The 27037-nt window shown below is 44.1% G+C and overlaps 1 protein-coding gene across 1 annotated transcript in view; it reads right to left on the bottom strand.

Moving 5' to 3' along the window:
* The window catches only part of LOC130403881 (FERM domain-containing protein 5-like), a 66974-nt gene that overhangs the window by 17816 nt on the left and 22121 nt on the right, over positions 1-27037 (bottom strand). The window contains exons 3-5 of the mRNA XM_056608404.1: positions 4410-4514; positions 2006-2048; positions 1553-1631 (exon numbers count right to left, since the gene is read on the bottom strand). Of these exons, the coding sequence (XP_056464379.1) occupies positions 1553-1631; positions 2006-2048; positions 4410-4514 (227 nt within the window). The remainder of the gene's footprint in view (positions 1-1552; positions 1632-2005; positions 2049-4409; positions 4515-27037) is intronic.

Genomic DNA, 27037 nt, shown 5'->3' on the forward strand with positions numbered 1-27037 from the left:
CAATGTGTGTATATGTATGCATGCATAAGAATGTGTGTGTGTGTGTGTGTGTGTGTGTGTGTGTGTGTGTGTGTGTGTGTGTGTGTGTGTGTGTGTGTGTGTGTGTGTGTGTGTGTGTGTGTGTGTGTGTGTGTGTGTGTGTGTGTGTTTGTTTTAGAATGCTGAACACAAGCAGATGGTGAAAGACGCCAGGGTCCCAGCTCCACCATGTGAAGGAGAGGTTTTATTTCAGGACTGTAGTTGAATTATGTGATATACTGGCATCTCTGCCCAGTAACTGCTTCTCACAGCAGTTTGTCTGGCTGTCAAAAGGCAGGCCACACACACACACACACACACACACACACACACACACACACACACACACACACACACACACACACACACACACACACACACACACACACACACACACACACACACACACACAACCACACACACACACACACACACACACACACACACACACACACACACACACACACACACACACACACACACACACACACACACAGACACACACACACACACACACACACATACACAGACACACATGCACAAACACACATTCAAACACACACCCAATAATGCCCGTGCCCACGCCCTGAAATCACTTCACTTATGGAGACAAATCTATGATATCCATTGTAGCCTTCACCATGTGAGAAATACTATCCGTGGAGAGAGCTAGGAGCTCCAGGTGTTGTCTCCTTGAATAGACCCATACCCACGGCAGACATCCAATGTTCCTCATAAAAACAGCTACCACAGTCAGCAGAATCTACTTTCACAATCAATTATTTTCTTAAAAGCATAATCTGTGTAATGATGAGGGGAGAGCGTTCCAAGATGTCTGTTCCCTTCACCTCTCTCGCTTTATGTTCTAAGATATTTGACTCCATAAAGATCACATATATCATAGATCATAACGATTAAAGTTCTGTTGACCACAAGCAACAAGATATGGCTCTGGGACTTTGTTTAATAGACCTTTGGGAAAATTAAGGACTCTGAAGATAAGCATCCATTCACTTACTACAACAAGCCATTTCTACATCTTTCCTCTAGTGAGGATTGCCCAACCATGTGCATAATGGATAGATCTGTAGTTTGTTAAGTCCACTGGGAAGGATGGTAGGTCGATCTTTCTACACTGAAATTGCTTCAACTAGTATGGTGTGGTATGCTTTAGACACAACCAGTCAAAGTGAAAATTGTGAAGATTGAGATACAAATGTGAGATCCTATGAGTTGTGAGATACAGCTAGGCTCCAAACTTGGGATGTCGGCTTCATTCAACATAAGGTTAACCAGGGGGTGTGTCCAACCAGTTGTATGATGGGTAGACTAGCTTACCAGTTGGTACTGTTCACTGGGGGGATTGGTAGCTTGATCTGTCTATCATATATCTGGTCCATCATCTCAGTGGTTAACCTCCAGCATCTCAACCGGTGGTTAACCTCCATCATCTCAGCCGGTGCTTAACCTCCATCATCTCACTCGGTGGTTAACATCCAGCACATCGCCTTGTGTTTAACCTCCAGCATCTCACCTGGTGATCTCCTCCTTCAGGGCGGCAGGGTCCGGGGGGTAGAACTTGACCCGCAGACACATGGTGAAGGGGGGCTGGGCTGAAGACAGAGACAAACATCCATCTCTAGAAGGTTCTTCACCTAACTTGGTTTTCAGTGTGCATAGTAACAATGGAATTCTTCATAGTTTTCTCTATCGCCTATGTCTATAGCAGCATAGTTTCATCATTATGATCAATTCTTCAAACGTATAATGTATGTAGTGTAAATATTTACATACAATCCCATCCTATCCGGATGAGGTGTGTGTAGATTTTCTACTTTGTAATCGCTGCCGTTTCTCACTAAAAGGGCTCTAAAGTTACAGTTTCCTATGAAGTTAGATGGGTTTCTATCCTGATATCTCTCACTGAGAGAGCGTCTCAATGGCTAGAGTACCAGACAGGGCTTGGACAAACACAGTGTGCACTTACATTTCATCTGTTTGGCAATTGATTTGGAGAACTCCAGCCAATGCTGAAATGGAAAACCACACAAACAACAAGAGGAAGGGAGACATGGGGAATGTATTAAAAGGAGGGGCTGGGTTTGGCAGGCATGTGTGGCTCACCTGCGGTGTGTTGACTTTCCTGAGAGAGAGTGTGAAGTGATTGAGCACAATGGAGGTGAGGGTGGAGGACGACACCTTGACTCCCTGTCATGTTTATTTACAAGGAGCTCCTTTTCAGCAACCCAAGGAGCGCCACCGAGCCTGCACGGTGGAGCCTGCGTTGTGTCTCCTGGTGATTAGCAGGCCAATTTCTCGGTAGCGGCTTTAGTTAGCGGCTCAGCTAGATGACAATAGTTCAATGCAGTGTTCCTTAGCATGTGGTGCTGTTGCTAAGATCCTGAAAATGAACAGGACTAGCGACGGTAGCCAGCACCTCAGACAGGTAACGACAGGAATGCAGGCCTACCTAGAATGTGTTGATAATACTATGCTCGGACGCATCAATTGCTTACCGCTGTAACTAGTGCTCCAGCTTGCTATGTTATAAAAATAATAAGGGCCTCAGCTGTAGCCAGTCCCACAGATAATTAGGTTGAGAGTCTATCGCTAGCCACTCTAGCTATCGTCTCAGCTAGGTTACAAAACTGGAATGCAGTACCTGCAATACCTATATGAGTTATGAGAGTTGCTCTTCAAAAGCCCAGTTAAGGGGCTCCATTGTGTGTGTTATTTGACTGCTTGAATATTCAGTTATGCTGAAGCCCAGAGTTGGCCAGCGTGGGACCTGATCTGAGTTGGCAGGAGGGGTGAATATGAGTGGGTATGATGGGTTTGGTGCCAGGACCCTCATGCCGGCATGTGAAGGTCAGGGTGAAGGTCTGTGCTGGGCTGCTGTTGTAGGTGCCAGGGAGGAGGTATGTGCTGGTTCCACTGTCCCTGTAGCCTCTGACTTTCTTATAAAAGGTTCCGTATGAAATTTGCCATCTGGAATCAATTATTATATCTAATCTTATTTGGATCATTCACAGCGTTATCATGAGCAAACCAAAACAATGATAACACTACTGCATTATAGCTTAACATGTGATTAGTTTTAATGAAAGCCTGTATTCCAACAATCGATGAACAAGCGAATCGATCATTGATGAGATCACTTCATCACAGGACAAACACAGGGGTCGCTTATAACTCTGATCATGGGTCTGCAGATAACCTGTGAAAGGAGCTGACCGTGTTATGTGATTTCGTGTTATGAGCGACAACTGTGCTTGTACTGCGGCGAAACCTCTGGTCTATTAATCAGGACTGTATATAATAATGACTGGATCAATCAATTGAAGGTGGTTGAGGTAAGATTGTATATTGTATCTATACATTTTGTGTCATTCTTTAGAAATACCATCTGTCAACTATATGTGGGTGAAATACGCTGCAAGATTATCTGATATGGTTGCCAAATTTAGATTTCAGACCATTTGTGGCAACATTTTTTCAGGGCATCTCATCCCTGATTGGTTCAGGGTATAGATCGTTCCCGTCCATCCCATTCTCATATACAACCTTATCATCTCAATTGCGGAAAGGTGTTTCAAAATGTTGCTCTCTTTTGGTGATTAGACTCTGGGGCTTGGTGAGGCTGCACACCTGTGGTGCACTGGGCAATCGGGGCATACGGGATCAATCTGCCATCATGCCACACTCTCAGAGAGATCTCTGACATGTCAGCAGTAAACAGCTGCTCTGGTTGTTAAATCCTGCCAAGTCTCCAATAACTGGTGTGAACAACATCTGTGTCGTGGTCGTTGGAGGAGCCCAGCAAAGCCACCTAAGTGGTGCGTGGCAGGGGTCTACTGCGATACATGCCTGATGAATCAATCAAATGTGTCTGTGGAGCCCTGATCTCCTAGCTGACAGAGAATAACCTCATGGAGTTACAGTTAGTCTGAGGGCTGTGAAGAGAGGAACTGTCTGTTGCATACCCTTGCATCATCAGCCACACAGTGTCCCCCCTTTATCCCATTAGTTTAAATTGTATTAATGAGATAAAGCGTGGCGAGGGCTATTTTTAGGTTTTCAAAGGAAAAGGCAGGATAAGAACATATCATAAGAGTTTTTAGTGCTAAAAGTGCATTGAATCAGTATGCGATTAAATTACACCGCTGCGATTCAAGGATGTTGATAGCACAGCTACATGGCTACACGTTCATTCCGAATCAAATAACTATTCAAATAATGCAATGCAAATCAACCAGGCCTATATAAAATAATTTGTTGCCATAAAGTCAAAGCATACAATCAAAATTGGAGTACAATAAATGTTTCTTCAAACATGGTGCTGAATTTTCGATGGCTGATGCTACTGCGGCTGAAGCTGAACGCTGGCTTACCCTCTGCTTGTCTGGGTCCACATATCTGATGCCAAAGTAGTCTTTCTCCAGCAGGTTGAGGTGGTGGCAGATGAGGTCGAACAGGTACTGTCCCTTGGCATCTCGCTGCAGAAGACAGCATTTAAAGAGAACATTTTAGAAGAATTATACTCCATTGGGCAAATACGTTTCCAGATTTTTGTCCAGCTGTTGAGGTAGTGTATGTGGTGGTGTATGTAAATATGGGCACAAACACATCAACTGGGACAACATCTTTGACGCGCAATGGGTTTGGAAGCAGGTGGACTCCAACTCATTTCACCCCATCTTTGCTCAGGTATCAAAATATTTCAAGGCCGGACATCCAGAAAAGGTTTAAATATTTCACTATACCTCGGGGGAAATATCACAGGGCCATAAAATATTCACTTGCAGCAGCCACCATCCGTGGACCCTCTGAAAAATCTCAGCTCCATAAAGGAGAGTGGCAGAAGCAGTGAATGTTCGAGGTGTAGGCGATGGGAACGGCAACCAGCGTGAGAAGATGCCACTACCTGGAAAGTCGTTCCCATCCCTGCACTCCAAAAATATGTAATCTAAAAACAGACCATAATTGTGTGGTCAACAAGAGGCAGGAGCCCGCCGTCTTCAGGATCTCGTTCGGTGGACACTGAAGGAGATGTCCGCTGACCCAGGTCGGAGTCAATTCAAATGCGGGTTGCCACCTGAATGTGCACTCAACCTGACAGACTGGCTGAAGAGTGAATCATTTTTTTCTCAGAAACATCTAGCTCAGCACCGTTTCTCTGGAGATGCTAATCAGATTGAAGGACCTGCGTAGGCCGTGCCTTGCTCAACGGCGCTTTCCAGCTAGCCCGTCGGTGTCATGTTCTCCGCCGTGTAATAAATCAAATCCTAATCTTTCCATTGCACTCTCTTGCTCTCCATCACAAGTGATTGAAAGTTCAGCCGTCTCGCAGTTTGTCAGTTTGCGAGCTGAGGTTGTTGGTAATAATGCTCGGGACTGCCGTAGCTTCTCCTTTTGGAGTGGGGACTCGCTTTAGCAGTGTTTACTTGTATGTCACTTCAGTGTCGCTGTGCACAAATATTCCCATCCCAACTGTCATACCATATGTTCAGTCAGAGATATACACACTATTGAAAATGCTTTCCCCATATTTTCCCATATCAATCCAGAGACAGAAATGCTTACCATGCTACCAAGTAATGTGCTCTGTAGAATGTGAGGATAAATTGTGACTATGACAAAGGGAAAATAATCACCTGTCTAGTAGTGAACAACTGTTATATAAAATAAAATGGATTATTTAATGTATACATTGAACCTGCCAGTCGTAAGTAACTAAAGATGTTATAAGGGGATATGGTCAAAAACACATCTCAGGCCTTCGATCAAGCTTCACTGCACCTGAACTCCCTCGACATCAGCTGCTCTGCTCCGCTCCACCCTCTCAGCTCCTATCTGCCCATTCCTTCCTGTCCCCTCCAGGTCTCACCTATCTTGTCTCCGTCTCCTCCTCTTCTTTCCTCACTTCCTCCCCCGCTCTCGTCTATTCCCCTCCTCACCCACCTCTTCTCTCCGCTCTCCCTTTCTCTCCTTCTTCCTCCTCCTCATCTCCACTCTACATTTTTTTTTATCTCCTCTCCTCACTGTTCCCGCCCCTCTTCTATTCTTCCTTCTTGTCTCATCAGGTCTCATCTCGCCCCTCCATCACTTTCCCTCTCCACTTCTCCTTCTCTCTTGTCCTCCTTCTCTCCTCCACCTCCTCCTGCCCTCCCCTCCCCTCCCCCCTCTCTCCTCTCTCCTCTCTGTCATTGCATCTATGTTACACCGTCTTCACACATAAAGTTATGCACCCGGACATGCCTGCTGACTAATCAGGCGGCAGAAATAGAAGAAGGCACACAACCTTATATGGGCGCACAGAAGCTTGCGCGCACATACATTCACATGCACTAACACCCTAACTTCATTTCTCACTCGTCCTACCCTCCTCCCTTTCTCTTCCTCCCACTCTCTCTCTCTTCCTCCCGCTTTCTATCCCCCTCCTTCACTCTCCCTCTCTCTCTGTCCCTCTGCCTCTCTCTTCCTCCCTCTCGCTCTATCTCTGCCCGTCTCTCTCCCGCTGCCCCCCTCTCTACCTCCCTCAGACACTCACAGTATTACTCATTGTATTTTAATGTCTGAGGTACACCTGTGATACCGTTAACATTTTCCAAGGCTGCGCCGCCTCCTCATCCCATCTGGCCCCTATTACATGTATGTTGCAGAAAAGCCCAAATAAGCCTTTACAATAGTCAGTATGTGTGTGTGTGTGTGTGTGTGTGTGTGTGTGTGTGTGTGTGTGTGTGTGTGTGTGTGTGTGTGTGTGTGTGTGTGTGTGTGTGTGTGTGTGTGTGTGTGTGTGTGTGTGTGTGTGTGTGTGTGTGTGTGTGTGTGTGTGTGTGTTTGTGTGTGTGTGTGTACTAACTGTGTTAATATTGTATTCTATTTATGTATTTTTGCATTTCATCCAGTGGTTGCTATTTGTACTTACTGTATACGAATCGCACAGTGTGTGTTGATGTTTTTTATTCGGTGTGTGTTCAGTGTGTGCTGTCATGCATGTCTTAATGGTTTGGGTCCGGGATTATTATTGATGACCCATAGTCAATATATGATCACAGAAAAACAACAGACTGACAGGTTAATTAATCTCAATCATCATTACCAGCAAAATAAACTGCAAAGAGTTATCAGGTTAACTCTCTCTCTCTCTCTGCCTCACTCACTGTAACTATACACACACACACAAAAACATCTATACCAACAATCACAGACACATAAAACCAACAAACAAACACACACACACACGCACACAACTACACGTATGTAAGCACGCACACACTCACAGACCACACTCACAGGCATTGTGCAAAAACAAACATGCACACACACACAAACACACTAACACTTATGTATAATCAAACACACATACACAGACACATACACTATCTGCAAAGTGTCCCCAGAGACTCTCCTGGTCGATGCCGATGGGGAGATGAATGCAGCCTGATAATACCCATATTACTTAACGTCAGTTTGGTGAAAACCAACCAATCCCATTCGCAAGCATCTTTCAGATTATCATCAGTTTCCTCTAATAGGTTGGGGAGTTGGGAATAGGCCCACTCCTTACTCTCCAGACAGCCAATAAGAGCTCCTGCTCTGCTCTGGCTACAGCTCAACACGGCAGCTGCAGCAGTAATCCACAGTGGACTATACAAGCGTCACTGCCTGCAGGCACTGCACCGCTACACTCAGCCTGCTGCGGCATTGTGCTGCTAATCGTTTTCTTAAAGATTCTCTCTGTTATTAGGGGGCCTTTTCAGCAAGCTGCACTGAGCTCCACAAAACCTGAAGCCATTGAGAAAATAACAACCTCACAGGCTTTCAATGAGGTCCAGTTTAATCAAGCGTTACTGACCCTGAACGCCCTCTGCATCACCTCCTCTCCTCACTACTCCCTGTTGTCCTTCATCTCTCCTTCTCCTTTCTGCTTCCCTTTCTCTCATGCCCCCTGCTGTCCTTCTCCTCTCCTCTGCTCTACGACCCGCTTCTCCATCGCTTACCTCCTCTCTCCCCTCCTATGCCCTTCCTCCTTCTCCTCTCTCCTCCTTTCAACTCCAAGCCCCTTCTCTTCTCTGCATCTTTCTTCCCCTTTCCTAACCCCTCCTCTCTTCTTCGCCTCTCATCTCCTCACTGCCTCTCCCCTCCTCTCCTCACTGCCTCTCCCCTCCTCTCCTCACTGCCTCTCATCTCCTCACTGCCTCTCCCCTCCTCTCCTCACTGCCTCTCCCCTCCTCTCCTCACTGCCTCTCCCCTCCTCTCCTCACTGCCTCTCCCCTCCTCTCCTCACTGCCTCTCCCCTCCTCTCCTCACTGCCTCTCCCCTCCTCTCCTCACTGCCTCTCCCCTCCTCTCCTCACTGCCTCTCCCCTCCTCTCCTCACTGCCTCTCCCCTCCTCTCCTCTCCTCTCCTCACTGCCTCTCCCCTCCTCTCCTCACTGCCTCTCCCCTCCTCTCCTCACTGCCTCTCCCCTCCTCTCCTCACTGCCTCTCCCCTCCTCTCCTCACTGCCTCTCCCCTCCTCTCCTCACTGCCTCTACCCTTCTCTCCCCTCCTCTCCTCACTGCCTCTCCCCTCCTCTCCTCACTGCATCTACCCTTCTCTCTTCTCTCCTCTCCTTACTGCCTCTCCCCTTCTCTCTTCTCTCCTTACTGCCTCTCCCCTCCTCTCCCCTCCTCTCCTTACTGCATCTACCCTCCTCTTATAGTTTCTCCTCACTCTTCTCATCTCCTCTCCCCCTCCTCCTCCTCCTCACATCTCTTCTCCCCCTCCAACTGCTTCTCTCGTTTCCTCTCCCCTCCTCCCTCCACCACCCATTTCCTCATCGCATCTATATTTTCCCATTGCCATGTATATATTAATATATATAAGTATGCCCCCCGAGCAGAGCTATATGCTATATATTTCATTGTTCTGCATACTGGAGAAGTTGACCCTGGGTCGCAGATGGATAGAAAATAGACAAATGCTCGAAGGTAGAACAACTAAATTTATCCCAAGTTAAGCTTTGAGTGCATCATGCCTCTGAGATTTGAGCCGAGGGAGACCGCTCTATTGAGTGCTGGTTAGGGAGGTGGTTGCCTAAAGCGTTGTGGTAATGCTCTTACAGGGGAGAATCCGCAGACAAATAATGTTGTTTGAGGTCTTGTGGTTTTGGCTTGAGAGGATTGTTAGTCTTTTACGTCAACTACTCCTCTTAACACTGTCCTGCGGAATGAATCACCTTTCTTATGGAGGAATTGCACAACTGCCCCCAACAAACTTCCCTCCTCTTTTCAAACAAATAATAGTGCATTGAATAGTGTATTGAGGTAAAGGTAGAGTACTGTCAATGCAATTTAAACTCATTGGAGAGTAGGGCAACCTAGTGTGTGTCTGTGTGTGGGTGCGTGTGTGCGTGCATGTGAGCGTGCGTCAATTCATGCGTGTGTATCACATTTTGCAACCTTGGACATAGTGTCATTCATACTGTTAAGGATTAAATTAGACACCTAAACAAAGGGGCTGGAAGGTAATCTGTCTCTCTCTCTCTCTCTCTCTCTCTCTCTCTCTCTCACTTTCTGTCACTCTCTCTGTCCCCATCGCTCCAGAAACACCTCAACAGACCTGTGAGTAAAGAAAGGTTGATTTGACTGCACTGACGTCAGCCTCTATGAGTCATGGTTAGAGGGGATTAACGCAGTGGGAGAAACATTTCTAACAAGCATGGGCCCATTAGTGTTTCCACAGCCACACATTGCCTCATCAAACATACAATAAAGATGATGACAGGAAATAGACTTTGCCGGGGACTCAAGGATGGTTTGGTTTCTTATTGAGAAGTTGCAGAGAACAGGGAACAGCAACAGCTAGGCGTTCTCCAGGCCTGTCCGAGCTTCGCTTTCGATTAATTATTGATATGGGTTTCATATCAGCGTGGGGAAAACTAACATCAATAAAAGATAGTGTCATTTTATGGGGCCGAGCATGTTGATTGTATCAGCGCAGACGTGTGGGGGGACTCTAAATGTTGTTGCATGAAGCAAGGAGCGTTCCGCAAGATACTTGAAATTTGGATTCTGATGCAGAGATTGCTTTTTTAAATGACATGTTGTGTACGTTATACAGCACGAAGCACCTGTGTCCTGGTAAAGCTGCAGTTAGGCAGGGTTAGCAGAAGCCAGACAGTGATCATATGACATGGTGGTAGGGTTATCAACCAGTACACACTGGAGCGTGTACTGGAGAACTTGGGAACAATTCATGCTACCTGTTGCAACATAAACAACAAGGATGAACTTTCTACATTCTTCCTCTGATTGCATGTTGCAGTTAAAGAGCTTATGAAAAACTGTATTTATATTTTGAGGGCATATTTTATCCACTCCAAGGAAGACTTACTTAAGGGACATGCTGAAATGAGAATAGGTAAAAGCAAAGCAAAACACTACAGTCATTTCATATACAACAAAACCAATATAATTTATATACATAATAGCCAAAACAATGCAGTCATGAGTCAGGTGGTCCAAATACCAACCACCATTTTAGACAATACCTTGACCTTTGTATCCATCATCGAGAGCAAGCTAAATGTCACCCAGGTTGGTTTTCCCCAAACAACCCCTCAACCCCAGTGATGTAGCTCTCCTTCCTACTTCCTCCATACTACCTCCATGGAGGTTTAACCTTTGATTTATCGGCTTGGCATCGTTCGCTCAAACAAGATCTCGTAAACTAGTCAAATAAAAGAAGAGGCACGGGTTTGTCGGTGTAAATAAGTCTTGGGCTTCTCTGACACACCGTATGAGTTATAGCTTCTGATATGACGCCACATCAGCACACAACTTGATAAAACAGCGCTGTGCTGACTGTGGTTCAGGAAGAAAAGAACAAACGGTGAGAAATCAACCTTTGCAACACTGCAGCCACGGATATCTACACACGTCCCTGCCACTTCACTGCCCCCTCTGTGCTCTACATCAACCTCACTTCAGTTAGTACGCCACAACACAGAGGAAGAATCACCTCCGGACTTAAGGGCCAGTGAGAGGCTGTCGGAGGTCTATCCAGGGCAGCTCTTTCCACCCAGACAGCCCTGAAGACGGCAAGGTTCACCCAACGCCAACTCCATTGCGTGGGATGTCTTTCCGCGCTTAATACTCCTCCTAATCAAGTTAGTATGCATCGCTCCTGCAGGAAGCTGCTCCGTAACTAGGGGCCCGGGATCAGATTAGCCCCTCACTGCCCCTGAAGGGCTCCCTGGGGTCCTGAGCTCTGCATGCGGCGTGCTCCCAATCACTGATGGCTCAGAAAATCATTTCCCCAATGAGGGCCCCTCAGAGGCCCCGAGGGACCCCCTCTTACTGTTATTGCCTTTAGTGTGTGTTTGTGTGTGTGTGTGTATGCGGGGCACACGGGACAGCTCCTCCCTGGTGCCTGAGGGTGTATTCCTACGGAGTTGAGGCGCTGAGCCCAACCAAGCGTCGGAGCTTCAGGCTTTTGGGACCGCTCGGATGCTCCACTTCAAGTTTGACTCGTTTGGCGCTGACGTCACAAAGCACTTCCATTCAGATTTCTGCCTTGCGTGACATTCTAAAACCAACCGACCTGAACGGCATCAGCTTTCTTTTTTTCTTAACCTAAATCGTTTCCACGGGATTCCACCCGTTGCTAGACTCGCATCAAGCGTCAAACAACTTTGGCTCTACGGTATTGCATGGTATGGATGCTGGTGAAAACCAGCCACACACCACTGATGGTATCTCTTTGGAGTTTGGATGGAGAGAACATGGAGGGAGTGAGCTTGAGAGGAAGGAACGAGAGTCAATAACAATTGCAAAGGTGAGATAAAATAGAAGCTGTAGACCAGACAAGACTAGGCTAAGCTACTGGAGGGAAGAGAAAGGGGGATACGTTTCAGAAACAAATTCAGACAGTAGTTCAAGACAGATATTTAACTTCCCGGTGTAAGACTCAGTAAGAGACAGAGGAGGAAACGAACGGCAGAGAGGTTGATGACACACATGAAGGGCACCACTGAGCATCTGTTCCTCTGCCCTTCCTCTGTCCTCCGGCTTCAGGGGCGGAGCAAGAGTAGAACTCTCCGGAAGATCATTGGGGTCATCCTTCCAGACATCCCGACTGCGTACACCTCCTGCTTAATGCGCCGAGTGAAAAACATCCTTCAGGACAATCTACACCCAGCACACCACCTTTTTCAACCAATGCCCTCTGGGAGAAGATATCGGTCCATCAGGGCCAAAACTAGCAGGCTGGCCAACAGTCTACACCCCCATGCAGTCAGGCTGCTAAATGGACAGTCTGCACCCCCACTCCCCATTGGACCTCTGTGACATAATTGCCTCCAATACACCTCCTCCATGACTGTGACCTGGACTTTGCAATGCTGCAAAACACTCAACAGCCCCACCCCCAGCAGATGTATCTATCTATTTATTTATTGCACTGAGCACTTTACTGGTTATGGGGAGTCTATGGGGTATTGATGAGATTTATGAGCAGTTATTATGTGTAAAGTACTGGGAGATTGATTCATTGATTCATGGAGATTAAATTAAGTATAAATGTATTAATTGGTGGACAACTAAAACGACATGCCTGTCTGTGTTTTGCTCTAACAACATTTTGTTGTTAATCTGTAACAATGACAAATAAAACTGAACTGAACTTCTCCTTCCTACCCCTCCTCATCCTCTTCATTGTTCTCATCCCCTCCTCACCCTCATCTTCATCATTATTTTCATCCTCCTCCTCTTCTTAACCCTACTCCTCCTTATAGATGCATGCAAACTTCTGATGCAATTAGCTCTTAACAAAACAATTAGCACACTGCTACTACTACTACTACTACTACTACTACTACTACTACTACTACTACTACTAATACATCTACTCTGTATATATCGAATTCTAAGGCAGCATCATTTCAAAGCGGCTTTAAAGATTTTAATGCCATGACATTTAAACTCACCCAAGTTCTGGCTTCAAATGAAGACGGTGACATCCCTGATCCCATAATATTGTAGGTGAGAAGAGAATATATATATATTCTCTTTGAACTGCTGTAAATGCATTTTGTTAAACGAAAGCCATTATAAGGCCTTTACTTACTGTGTAATGTGATCACGGTGCATTTGTTCGTTTTTGCACAACTTGTTTTGCTAATGAAATAGATAAAAGTGCATCGCCATTTCTATACCTTAACAATAGACGGTGAGGTGTTGATTAACAAAACGATGACTGGAAGCAGAACAATGTGCGTGTTGTGAATTGGCCAGACAGCTGATGCAATAAAGAACTACAGGGTGCATTGAAGGGAATTGATCTTGGTTGCCAGGCTGGCATTTTCAGTAGTTGTTTCCCTTTCTGGACTGAATACACTATATTATAGGGTTGGAATTCTATAAAGCGGTTTAAGAGTTCAGTTGTGGAGCTAATCCTATATATTATTCAGTGTTCAGATCAATATTTAGTTTACTTTACAGCGGACACTAGCATATGTCCATATGTCCTAATTGTTTTAATAATTGAATTGGTTATAGTTGTATCTGTATTTTAAAGAGAATGAACAAGCAGGTGTTACATTTTCAGTTGTGTTGATTTTGCATTTAGGTTGAAGAACTTTCTGAATGAAATTTGAAATACATTTCTGTGAAATGTATGTCAGTGTTTGACTGTGGCTTAACTCTCTTCATTTGAAATCAAAATGGCACATGATGTAACAGCGTTCAAGTATGTCATTAACCAGGAAAAGGAAAACACTGATTGCCCCAATGTGAACACATCACTGATATAACATATCCATGAGGGTAGACTGTAACGGTTCTGCATGGACCTATTTAAGGAGAAAAGGTCACGCTAATTTGGATTAAGTCAAAGGCATTAAAGTGTGCCAGGAATCTGGAACACGGCTGCTAATTACTGGAGACTCTCTAGTCTTTCAGCGGCTCCCAGTGTCTCGCTGCCGTAAGCCTCATCATGGTGCCACGGTTCTGTACGGAAGAAGATTGTGCCGCCTACTGTAGGCCAGAGAAAGCCCCTGTGAGGCATCTCAGCAGCACACTCATTCATGACGATCAAGATGGAACAACGGAAAAGAACAGGGGTGAAAACAAATGGATTTGAACGCAGGCTTCAATCCATTTTTATGATGGATCCTAACTCGCATTAAAGGGAGGACATGTATTTGGAGAAAGTTGGATTTTTTGGAGTAGCTAACCGAAAATATCCCACCCCTCCATTCAGGCCTCCCTCCGAAGCCACTGCCCCACAACACATGAATAGCTCGCCAGCATCAGCAATAGGTCTGCCTATTCTTGTGGAATACTCTGAGTGCATGTACAAAAAATGCTTACCCTATCTTCAATATATCAAATTCCCGCAAAATAAGAGCTTTGCTTTTCCCTTAGACGAATCCAAGAACAACAATCAAAGAAAAAGCAGCACCATGTTTTACGTGTTGTCAGACACCAGTGGCTCCATCTGCCCTGTATCTGGGTGTGAAGCGATTCCCTTGAACCCCCAGTTGGGCCCTGTATATATAGACCCTTATCAGCATTATCAGCCCCAAAGCCCTCGTTGGAGCATCTCTAGTCTACACACATTAACACTTAGAAGAGGAAAACACTTAAATTAAAAGTATCGCCACACACATCCACCAGGTTTCGAGCGCAATGAATCATTAGCTGTGTGGGAAAACAAACAGGAAAGAGTGCAGGAATAAGTAGGAATGCGTAATTTTAAGAATATATGGTCCTAAAGCCAATTACATCTCTTACAGAGAGTGAGCATGGTTTGTCAAACAAAAAGACAACAAAGATAATACGAAGACAAGACAGAGAAGAATAATTTACATTGATAGAAAGCAAGACAGTAAATCTTTATATCACAGCAGGCAAACAGGGTTGGCAAAGGGGGGGGGGGGGGGGGCTGAATGCTGGGTTAAGGGCATTGCTGTTGCTGCTGCTGATTATTAGGTTCTATATTCTTAATCAAGACGAATTGCACACAATATACACACTATACAAAACGCCAGACCAGACAGCCTAATGCTAATGCACACGGTTGGGTTCAGTAGAAGATAATGATGTTAACCCATGACAGACTGCTGCCCTAGAGACACTCATTACAAACCCTGGCCAACTAATTGATGACTGTCATCTTTTCTGTTTACCTTGGAGTGTCCAGTCTAGTCCTCTGAAGTCGTGTATCAATGTTATTAGCTATGTGATCACCCGTGAAAGAAATGTTAATATTTCGTTGTGAAGTATATCCAAATATGTGCCACAGGGTTTGGCTTTCCTTCAAAGCCATAAAAAAAAATATTACCATATTTATATAAGATATTAACATCTCAAATGACGTAAGCAGGTTTTCCCTACGCTAGACTCAAGATAGATTTCCTCTCATTCTTAAATGTGGCGAGTTAACATGGCGACTGGATATGTTAATGTATAACATGAGATTAATGTAATTAATTGATATCACATCATCTGTGGAGGACAAGAACCTTGTGTTATGTTAAGTCACTTATTCTGCCTGCAGGTTAAAAAGCGAAATTGTAATAAATAAGCTGTGTGCTGCTACAGCAGTTGGTTAAGAGCATATGGTTAACAGCATGCATGTCAACATAATGTTTTTCTAGCACACTGCTTCATCACACAGCACGTATAAGTACTTTTCTCTCTGGTTGTTGCAGTATCTGGTCTCAGGGGCGTATCGACAGGGCAGTAGAGGGTTCGGTCTGGTGTTTCTGCTCTTCTGTTGAGGGACAATGGCAGAAATCGGTGACTTAAGTCAGTTATTGATGCGGAAAAGGAGAAATTGGATCAAATGCCCTGCGGCAACAATTACACTGCTTCCTAGAGCTCGTAAATGGCAGTGAATTGAGCAGATTGACTTCAGCAGCAACCCTAATGGACGCCATTACTTGGCTCAGCAACTACATCATTCAGCCTCAGTAGTAGAGGAAAATATATGCTGATAGGTGATAGCTGATGGATAAGTTTGCATAGGAGAATTGAAGTTGCCATTGTTAAAAACTGTACTAAAACTATACAAACTATTTGACTAAAAGTCAGAAAATGGTAGATATTTGAGTTGCATTGGAAATATATATATTTCTCTCTCCATTTACGATTTGCCTCTCTCGATTTGCCTCTCTCGATTTGCCTCTCTCTCTCTCTCTCTCTCTCTCTCTCTCTCTCTCTCTCTCTCTCTCTCTCTCTCTCTCTCTCTCTCTCTCTCTCTCTCTCTCTCTCTCTCTCTCTCTCTCTCTCTCTCTCTCTCTCCCCTATGTCGTGGGGGCGTGGCAGCAGCAGCAGCTGCAGCAGGTCCAGTCAGCACAATACAGTCAGGTGTCAGTGACTGGTACGCACGGAGCAGACGGCCGCCGCCCGAGGTCTGCTGAGCTAGCAGCCAGAGCAGCAGGCTGAAGGGCAGGGGAACAGGGTGGGGTGTGATGGGGCTGATGGAGCCTCTGGACTCCGCTGTAATGAGACATCACAGGATGACACTGGAGAGACCATGGGGGATACACAGACATGAATATGCTGTACACACAGGTTATAGCTTACACCTATAGCTTCTAGGTGACCTAGCTTCTAGGTGACCTAGGGGACCTGGAAGCTATATGCTATTCCAGAGGAGTTTCTAGGCAAAGGCTAGAAACGCCTGGGGATTCCAATTGGAAACAATATATGTATCTGTATTATGATTTGTTTGGATGGTCAGTAAACCAGTTACTACTTCACCGTTAACCTTTTTTGCACGCTAGTATTTATGCTATGCCGTGTTATTCTAGTACAATAAAAAGTGTCATTTTCCCTTTTTGCGAGGGGTGGGGGGGGTAGGGATGTCCCCTAGGGTGCCAGATTGGCCAGAAACGCCTCTGGGCTATCCTCCAAACCCAAGTTGTTCCTTTTCTTTTTTCCATCTGTATACACACCATGTTTAAAGTGCCATAACAGCACAGTGCAGTACAATTAAACCCAGTACAAGTACAATTATACCCAAACACCAACATGCCATCGACACGATTCAGTCACCCCCTTGGAAGCCTGCCAGACATGGATTCTGTGTTCTGGGGCTGGAAAACCAAGAATGTACCTGGGAAGACAACCTCTCCCACTGGCTTACAGAGAGACACAGAGAAACAGAAGACAACCAGACGGGATTGTGCTGATCTCTTGGGGAAACCGTGGTGCATACACTGTTATTTACTCTTAAATGTATTTGGGATAATACACCTCAATTACACAACAGGATTCTAGCAAAATTCACTAATGAAAGAGTAATTAGGTGTTTTTTATTATTCAATGGAACGCTGTACAATCCACCACAATTATTGATTGTCGCCCAGAGAAGAAAACAGAATGGAACATTTTCTGCTAGCCAAAGCAGACGTAGTGCAATAGTAAATACTATCGGCCCAGTATCGATCTGGTTCAACCTCTGAACAATGGATAGGATCTCTATATTAAATATGATACGATTCGTCTTCATTAGATATTGACCAACTCTTTATCTCCTTAGCTGTTGGTTCCACTTCATTACAATCTGCTTTCTTCCGTACTCTTTCATCTTCTCTACTGTTTTTCTCATTGTATAATTTTATTGTATTTCTTCTTGACCTTGCCCTACAAATTTAACCTGAAAAGTAATCAAGATCATCCACTCTTTTTGGACTTTTTTGGACTTCGATAGCTATGTGGACTCATTGACACTGCCAGGGTCAGGGGTTGAAGACCCCACGGGACATAGGAATGTAACGCAATGGAGGAAAGCATCTATATAGCAGCAAGAGAGACACTTTTGGTGAAGCACTGCATTTCTATGTCAGTCGGACTGCAGAGCAGGACTGCACAATTAATTGTAAGAAAACTTACGTTTGTGATTTGGCCCTCCGCACTTAAGTAATCGTGTAAGGTTGTAATTTCTTATATTTTCTTTTATCGAAAAAAAATCAATAATATTCTGATTGGTACGCTTCTTACATTAATATCAAACTGCAAACTTAGGAAATGCTTTGTTTTTATATATACATTAGGCGCCACAGAATATGAATTAAACGATCATCTGTTAATCGCAATGAATAATCAGAATCACAATATCGGGTAAAAAGAATAGCAATTATCCTATTTGTCATGAAAGTGCAACCCTACTGCAGAGTCTAATGACAGTAGGTTATTATTCTGATTAGGATTCATACGGACCGTGTCAGCTCTGTGCTGCCTCCTCCAGTAGGAGACACTCTTCTTTTGTGGTTTGTAAAGCCTGGAGCAGATTCAGAGCTGGGCCCGCCCCCCTCTCGCTGCAGCCCTAGCCTATGAACAATTATTATTTTTTTATAAATAAATGCAAAAATGTCATAATGAACAGATCACCGCCCACGCGTGAACTTTCCCCCTGCCAACCACACACATGGGATAGAGAGCTACAGTGTTTTCCTACCGGTTATGCACTGATGGAATTAATAATGAAAGGATATGAAAATAATCGTAACGGCTAGTATAATAACTATAAAGGGCTGGAAATGAATGAGCTAAGAAAAAATGACAAGGTCACCGCCATTCTTTAACCGCACTCAGCTTGCATTAAAAAAATAAATTCTCCTGCAATTCCTGATGATTCAATAAAAGTAACAGTATGTTTCAGTGTGTTTGAATAATATTTTTACGAATTACTACACAGTATATACGCCTTAGTGTCCAATATACATTACAATATGAAGTAGATGGCTTAGAACACTGGTTCCAGACCTTTCGCAGACCAACTCAAATGGAAACGGTCAAAAAATAGTTCAATGCACAATTATTACTAGATGATGGCCATGGCCAGTCAGCAACACTGCTTAGCCTATATATGCTCCCAGTGTATTTATTCAGCAAACACAAACAACAAACAAAACTTCAATGAAATAAATGATAAATGAGAATATATAAAGGAATGAACATAGCCTGTTTCTTAAATGTTAACAAGCCACTGTACTATATTTACCAAACAATATTTAACCCTATATTTATTTATTTTCAATTATATCTATCATTTTTTCTATCATTTAAATTAGTCTATTTCAAGAAGAAAATCCCACTCATACTTGTTGCATAGCACAGGGGGTACACAAACCACAAACAATATATATTGTTAATTTAGAGCACTTCAAACTTTAGTGTGACTCTATTGTGATCTAACTAGCTATCTATTTAGCAGTAGAAACTTTAATCAAATTAGTTTTGCTGTCCTTAGTCATCATCAATCGTTATTTAGCGTAACATATTGTGCATTTAAAGAGGTTATGGGATGAGGAGGATGCCAGCAGATATGCAAGAGATTAAAGCCAACACCCTATGGTTCTCTGTTACAAGCAATGGCTAAACAGATGAACACAACTTGGCTCTCCTCCTTCATGGCAATACCGATACGCTCTGCTGTTTCCTTAGATACCGTATCATGTTCTTGAACACTGCGATATGTGGGGTCATATATTATTATAACCTACCCACCCGTCACACGGTGCTATGCTACTTTGTGTTGTTTAATTTCCCCCTCACATTGATGTGTAACCTGCAGACGCACAGAACGGATTCTAATTGATAAATCTTTAGATTTATCAACACAACAGATCCTCAAATTATCAGCTCTTTACACTGATATATATTTTCTTATCAGTTTGAACTTTTTTTGCTTTGGGTACGTTTTTGCTGCTGGTCACATATGGGGCGATTGATAAAGTATTTTCATTCACATAGATAGATAAGGGCCTGGAAGCGCGGTGCTCCTGCGTAGGTCCAGGTCGACGCCAGCAACCGGGGAGCCTCTGTCGTTTTTCTCCATGCCTGATGAGTGCCACATACAATTCCACAGCCCGTCCTCTCTGCACCACGGAGCCCACAGGCAACTCTCTGAACATGTAAGCTGCTTGCACCAGGGCATGCTGACTTCTGCTGCTGTGGATCGGCCTATTTTTAAAAAGATGGAAGCTGGGTCTGAGGGGATGGGGGGAGATATATTCTTATTTGTTCGATGCTTGTCATTTCAGAACATATAGATAAAGAGGGAGAGAGAGAGAGAGAGAGAGAGAGAGAGAGAGAGAGAGAGAGAGAGAGAGAGAGAGAGAGAGAGAGAGAGAGAGAGAGAGAGAGAGAGAGAGAGAGCAAGGAAAAAAGTGTTAGATTGAGTGTTAGGAAGAGCATAGGAAATACAGACGAGGGAATAGAGTCAGGAGAGATAGAGGAGGACAGACAGAGTGAACGAGACAGAGAGAGCACGAAAGGGACAAGGACAGCAGGAGAGAGTGAGCTGGAGAGAGAGAGGGACGAGGGAGTCTGAAAAGCACCATGCCAGGGCATCCACACAGACAGGAAGGTCAGCAAACAACAAGATCTCAAGAGGACACAGGGAGGTGGTGGTGTTTCCTACTCCCTACCTCTACCCAAGAAGAGGTGGTGTTGTTACAGATAGCAGTGCTTAAAGTGGATGCATCGCAATGGCGAGGCGCACACAGCCTTTGGCCGTGTTCTGTAATATTCTTGAACACTCCTTGTGCTCCGGCGGGAGTCCTGAGCTCTATCTAAATAATATCATATTATACATATACCTATATCATATAATATACATTATCACAGCCAAAAGCTGTGTGCGCCTCCAGACGAGAATCTCAAACGACTGCATCGGGGTTCTCAGACGTCTCTGGTTCTTCCACGTCCAAATCAACCGGAAGTAGACTGAACCACGACATGGAGGAGAAATGAATTGTTGCCCGCGATTGTCTCCCGCCGGAGCCTCGCTGCCGAGGGACCACCACCGCCTTGGCAGCGGGCAGCGGTCAGCGCTTAGGCACCAACGCCTCCTGCAGCGGGCAGCGCCGAGGAGGGGGTCCCTCGGCGGTGGTCCCTCGGCAGCGGGAAGCGGGGCTCAAGCGGGAGACAATCGCTGGCAACAATCCCTTTCTCCTCCAGGTCGTGGTTCATGTACTTAAGGGAGTCGAAGCCAAAGTTCCTTTCCCCCAATTCCTTCTCCAATTCCTTCTCAACCATGGCTAAGATAACCCCCACTACGAGTCTCATTGTGGAAATACAAGAGACGAGAGCCTGACGTGTTATGCGCCATAACACCAACAGCAGAACGGTTATCCAAATAACAAAGAAGTGTATAACACTTGCATTACAGTCCTGGAGCTCTATATCTAAATAATATCATATACATAACACATAGCTATCTATATCATATAATACATAATATCACGACCAAAAGCTGTGTGCGCCTCCAGACGATATTATGAAACGACTGCGCCGGGTTCTCCGACGTCTCTGGTTCAACCACGTCCACATCAATCTGAAGTAGACTGATCGTCATCTTTGAGAAAGACGTTAAACTGAAAAGTGTTTCAATCGACCCGGCTCTCCCCTACTAAGCATTGTGTAGTGTCTTATCCCGGCTATCTTTCTTGTATACAGGGAATGGGTTAACCTAGTAATTGTAAGTGCTTGGCACTTCCTTGAACATCTTCACTGTATTGACAGCGTTATTTGTTGTTTCTCTTTCTTCTGACAAATGTAGTTGGTCGCTTCAATAAAAGCGTCTAGTAAATAACCTAAATGTACATACCATAGCCATCCATCAGAGGTTTGCTAATGAAATGAGCTGTGAGAAATTGAATGCTTGCCTGCCTCTGTATGAGGCCATTTTGGTATTAATATGCTCCAGGCACATTTCTGACCAATCACAGTATTTCTTCCCTGATTTGTTCGGATGCATCCATCATAGCTGCCAAACTCATTTGCCCCCATGGTAGCGTGATGCAAAACTTCCAAGAGGGAGGGAGAAGAGAGGGTAGACCAGTTTTAACTTCTTGCTCAAACATCTTACCTAAAACACCTTTAAGATAGGATATGGCAGAGAGGAAATTTGGGTAAAATATATAAAGGTCTGCTTTCCTTGAAAAAAAAAATTCCATAACAAAATGTATGCATTAATCACTTTTCACAAGATTTTTTTTCTTCCTATTTTGTATTTAATTAGCTACATTATGAAAAAATAACGTGCTTTTGAGTTTTATAGTTTAAGATAGAGGATTTATTGAGCACCATGGCAGTGATGCGACACGTTGGGCTTGGTGTTGAGCATTTATCTCAGAGGTTCCTGACAGTAGGCCTTGGTTTTTTGTTTTTCAATTGTCAATTGTTTGGCGAGAGTTGGGTGTGTGTCGTTATATATGACAATCAGTTAAGGTTGAGCCTCTAATGCCCGCTTCCTTTTCTCTCTCATTATTTCGGCCCCTCCTTTACTTTTCAATTCATATCTTTTAGTGTAGAATGTTAACACGCATTAACTTACTTAGTTGTGATTGGCCAGAGGGCCTAGTCCCAGACACGCATGCAGCAGGCTCTCATGCGCAGCCAGAATGACAGGGGCCGAAACGGAGGCGGTCCGACGGCCCCCTGACGGCCAGTGCACCGCTGATGATGGTATGTGGGAAACGACACGAGACCCTCCACTTTCAGGTACTTAGGTTACTGCTGGCTGACTAGGCCTTCCCGTCTGTAACCTTGTTTTGGAAATGAAATGGCTTGAGAGCAGGGTTTGGCCATCTGTTGATAATCCTGTTGCTTCAGTGCACAGCTGATGAGCAGAATGGAGCACAGCTCTAAAGAGAGTCTTGGGGAGTACTTTAATGGCATCCTTCCAGGCAGATATGTCACATGACATCCTCTGCACCACTGAGTATCTCCAAAGACAAGCAAGGAAGTCACAAAATCCACAGCAACCACACAATTATAACAAAAAAGTATGCAGCGATTAGCAGCCGGTCGTTTCTGCATTTCAGAATTACAGAAAGCATGTTTGAATGTCTAATCTTCCAACAGATTACTTATTGAAGGATAAATATCTGTTAGGTCTATCACTGAATGAGGAAATATGATGGAGATTGAGTCTATGGCCCACTAATAAAAGGCCAGCATTTTTCAGTTGGATGAATGTTACACACTGGGTGTTGGTGGCGTCACTGTTTGTATCTCTGGGAAAAATACATTATTCTCACTGTTGCCAAAGAGAAAGACATAGTTAAATTTGAGATTGCCACTCTAAATGTAATCGGCATATTTTGCTTGTTCCACTTAATTTTTTATTAAATAGTGTTTTGATTGAGCCTCAATGTTTTCATGCATTGTCTAAAACTAAATTGTATCAAAACAAAGTGGGGAGACCAGAAATTGCAGCTTACTGAATAAGTATAAGGCTTTTGATATATGGCTATATATAGAAAAGTGAATTTAACTTTGTTTTACCCAGGTTCAGCAGTAAGACCTGCTTAGCTGACGGTTTTATCCAAAGTGTCTAACAAGTAAGGATGAGCCAGTGAAAGTGTGCAATCAATACTGGAGCGGCTCATCATGCGGCTCAGCTTACTAAGAGCTACTTGATGAGTGGTTCTCACCTGGGGTGGCCTTGGGAACCACATTTTCCCAAAGTCATTTAGTCGCAACCCGCTTTTATACAATTAAAACTAAGCAAATTTATTTCCAAAAATGGGATAGAAAACACAAATAGACATGTCACCATGACCTTTTTTATGCATCATAAATAAACAAATATTGTCATTCCTGCATACAAAACACAATACTCTAGGAATGAATAAATTGAAGAAGTATTTGACCACACACCCACCCTTGATGGTTGTTCGGGAGAGCTGTAGTAATCTAAATAATTTCTATTTAATTTCTCACTCCTCAGTGTCAGTGCAAGTCAATATAACAAGTCCAATGCAACAATAGCATGTTAACATCACATCCACAAATTCTGTACAATGATCTATATCTCTTCCATTCCTCCGTGCATAGAACATGCAAAGTTTGACCCAAAGGTCCTGACCCAGCGCTAGGATGCTACAGGGCTAACGATTCATAAATCCTGTGAAGGAAACCCAGAAGGAAACAAAAAATCAAAACAAACGCTGAACCAAGATGTATGACAACAAATGCAGAATCTAACAGCCACAATAGAGCCAATATCAACCTTCGAATATACTGAAAAACAAAAAATCCAAATTTACCTTGGATTTAATAGCACCAAATATATGGCACCATAGAGTATTAACTGTCTCAACCCATTGTGATAGATATCGACTGAAGCTATGTAGAGCAATCCCATGACGACCTTCTGGAGAACATTGACAGCCTCTAAGATGTTATTTCATGATCTCAAGTCTTTCTGAGGGCAAACTCTACACGTACGTTCAGAAATAAACCGCGAGCTGTGAGACCCATTCTCCTCCCACCAGTATCGCTTTAATGTGTTTCTCCTCGCTCCAATTCATTCGTTCCACATGCACTGCAGTGCATTGTGAAAAAACTGGAAGGTATCTCCAAGCTTGAGATTTTCCTTGTTGTGGCTGAAAGAAATGGGGATCAATCAACTCAGATGGGACATGTATATTTTATTTCTTTGTTTGTAATAGAACAACAAGAAAACAATGTTGTTTTTTTACACTTGAAATTATGCTATTTTCCCTACCACTGTACCATAGCAAAACACAACCTTTGATGGTTTGTTAAGCCAGATATTTGCATATAGATGACATCATTCAGGAGGGGAAACGGGAAGTGCACTTGGCCAGAGAGGTGTACTTAAATAAAAGAGCTTTTGAGTTGATTGATTTGTCCTCCGCCTTGGATACAGCAAAAGGGCATGAGGCGCACATCAGTCCGGAGCGCTCTGACATACTTCCTGAAGCGAACCTCCTGCTCCTATTCAGTCATGTAGCACTTTGATGGAGCACTTTCATCCACAGTGCCTCACAGCGAGTTGTTTTGTGTTAGATACGTGTTGTTATTGAGCAGGTTGGGGGTTTTAGGCAGGATCTTGCTCAAGGATGCATACAGGTAAACTGTGGACATTTTTGGGCTCAAACCCAGAATGTTTCTGCTGAGAGTGAAAGACAAACATGGCCCCCATAGGCTATCCTGCCCGACCGACCCAACTTTTCTAACGAGGCTAACTTATTATGCTCATCAAAACATCCTCCTTCACATCTCTCAGAGAGTAACACAAGGGACCAGGCTAGAGTAAACATCACTGGAAACGCATTGCATTAATCTAGCGCCACACACACACACACACACCCACACACACACACACACACACACACACACACACACACACACACACACACACACACACACACACACACACACACACACACACACACACACACACACACACACACACACACACACACACAGAAACACACAGGCACCACACGCACGCAAACGCACGCACGCATGCAAGCACACACAAAAACACACATATACGCAAACACACACATATTATGCACACATACACATGTAAGCCTACACACACAAACACACATACACAGACACAAACACACATTCACACATTACAATATAACACAAATTGTCAAGGGAAATGTGAGGCAACCCACGAAAATGGGTTTTGTCGAGTCATTAAAATGCATACAATCTGCACTACTTTAGCTGTTTCCAACAGACATAACAAACACACACACACGCACACACACACACACACACACACACACACACACACACACACACACACACACACACACACACACACACACACACACACACACACACACACACACACACACACACACACACACACACACACACACTTCAAACAGAATATAGCTGGTGGTACACGAACACAATTAAAACAACCTAGTTCTCATCAGCTATTTTTATCCCTGTGACATAATGGGGAAATACTGTAACGCAGACACCAGACAAAGTTACAGTGTTTCCCCTACGATTTCTACCAGCAGCAGTGCTGAGGTGTCTGTGAAATGCACTGTTCACCCACTGAAATGTGCGTGTGCTGATGGCTTTAGGCCCATCATCTGTGTTTCATAATAGTGTTGCTTCTGTTCTACACGATCAAAAACGCAGGGTTATTTTTATTACAATGTCACTTCTGTTAATTTTACTCTTTATGCTTGCTACATTAGTGTTCATTAGATAATGTCACCTACAGAATCATACTGTGTTTTATATTCTTCTGTAGCAGAACACATGCTTCTGCTGTCAGTATTTTCCCACGATTTTTCTCTTATGACAATAATGACAATGTACAATTTGAGACAGCTACACAAGGAGGCACCTTAATGTTTAAAAAAAAAAAAAAAAGCATTTTGGGCGCAAACAATTAAAATAAATAAATAAAGATTTATGGTTGCAACCAGCTGATTGCGGTTGCATCAGTTAGCCAGTGGTGTCGCTGCTCCACATGGAGGGGACACACTAGCGTTTACAGATCCTGCCATGTTTGGAGTCAATTTAGCGGCAAAGCGCCCTGAACTAAATCATCAGTGAATGAGCGACGGCTTAGAATTCAGTGACAGCATGCTTCAAACGGAGAGCGAAAGTAGGTAGAGAGGACGGGCGTCCCAGGGGTGTGACGTAATGTGTCCTATTACCACGTATCCTCCCCGGCTCTGAAACACGGGCCTCGTTTAAAATGAAGGTTAGGCTCGCACCAACCTATAGCCTCTGACAGCTATATTGATGAAAACACACACACACACACTGGCTTTATCTTCCTCTCTCTCTCTCTCTCTCTCTCTCTCTCTCTCTCTCTCTCTCTCTCTCTCTCTCTCTCTCGCAGCCACACACACACACACACACACACACACACACACACACACACACACACACACACACACACACACACACACACACACACACACACACACACACACACACACATACATAACACATACGCACACACACACACACACACACTGACACCCACTTACACACACATCGACACACACACATTCATATCCTTTGCTTTTAAAATTCAGGTCATGCCTCTGAGCCAAACAATGTAGATAAGTTAGAGCTAATGAGCTCCTGGAGCAGCCTCAGTATCGGTGGGAGAGGAGATTCAGCCATTCCCTCCATACTATCAAAATCCTTAATTAATGATCACTATAAACAAGAGGTTTATTACATATATATAATTCTTTATTTCAGACCCAG

Source organism: Gadus chalcogrammus, chromosome 14 (assembly GCF_026213295.1).
Source record: "Gadus chalcogrammus isolate NIFS_2021 chromosome 14, NIFS_Gcha_1.0, whole genome shotgun sequence".
NCBI classification, from domain to species: Eukaryota; Metazoa; Chordata; class Actinopteri; order Gadiformes; family Gadidae; genus Gadus; species Gadus chalcogrammus.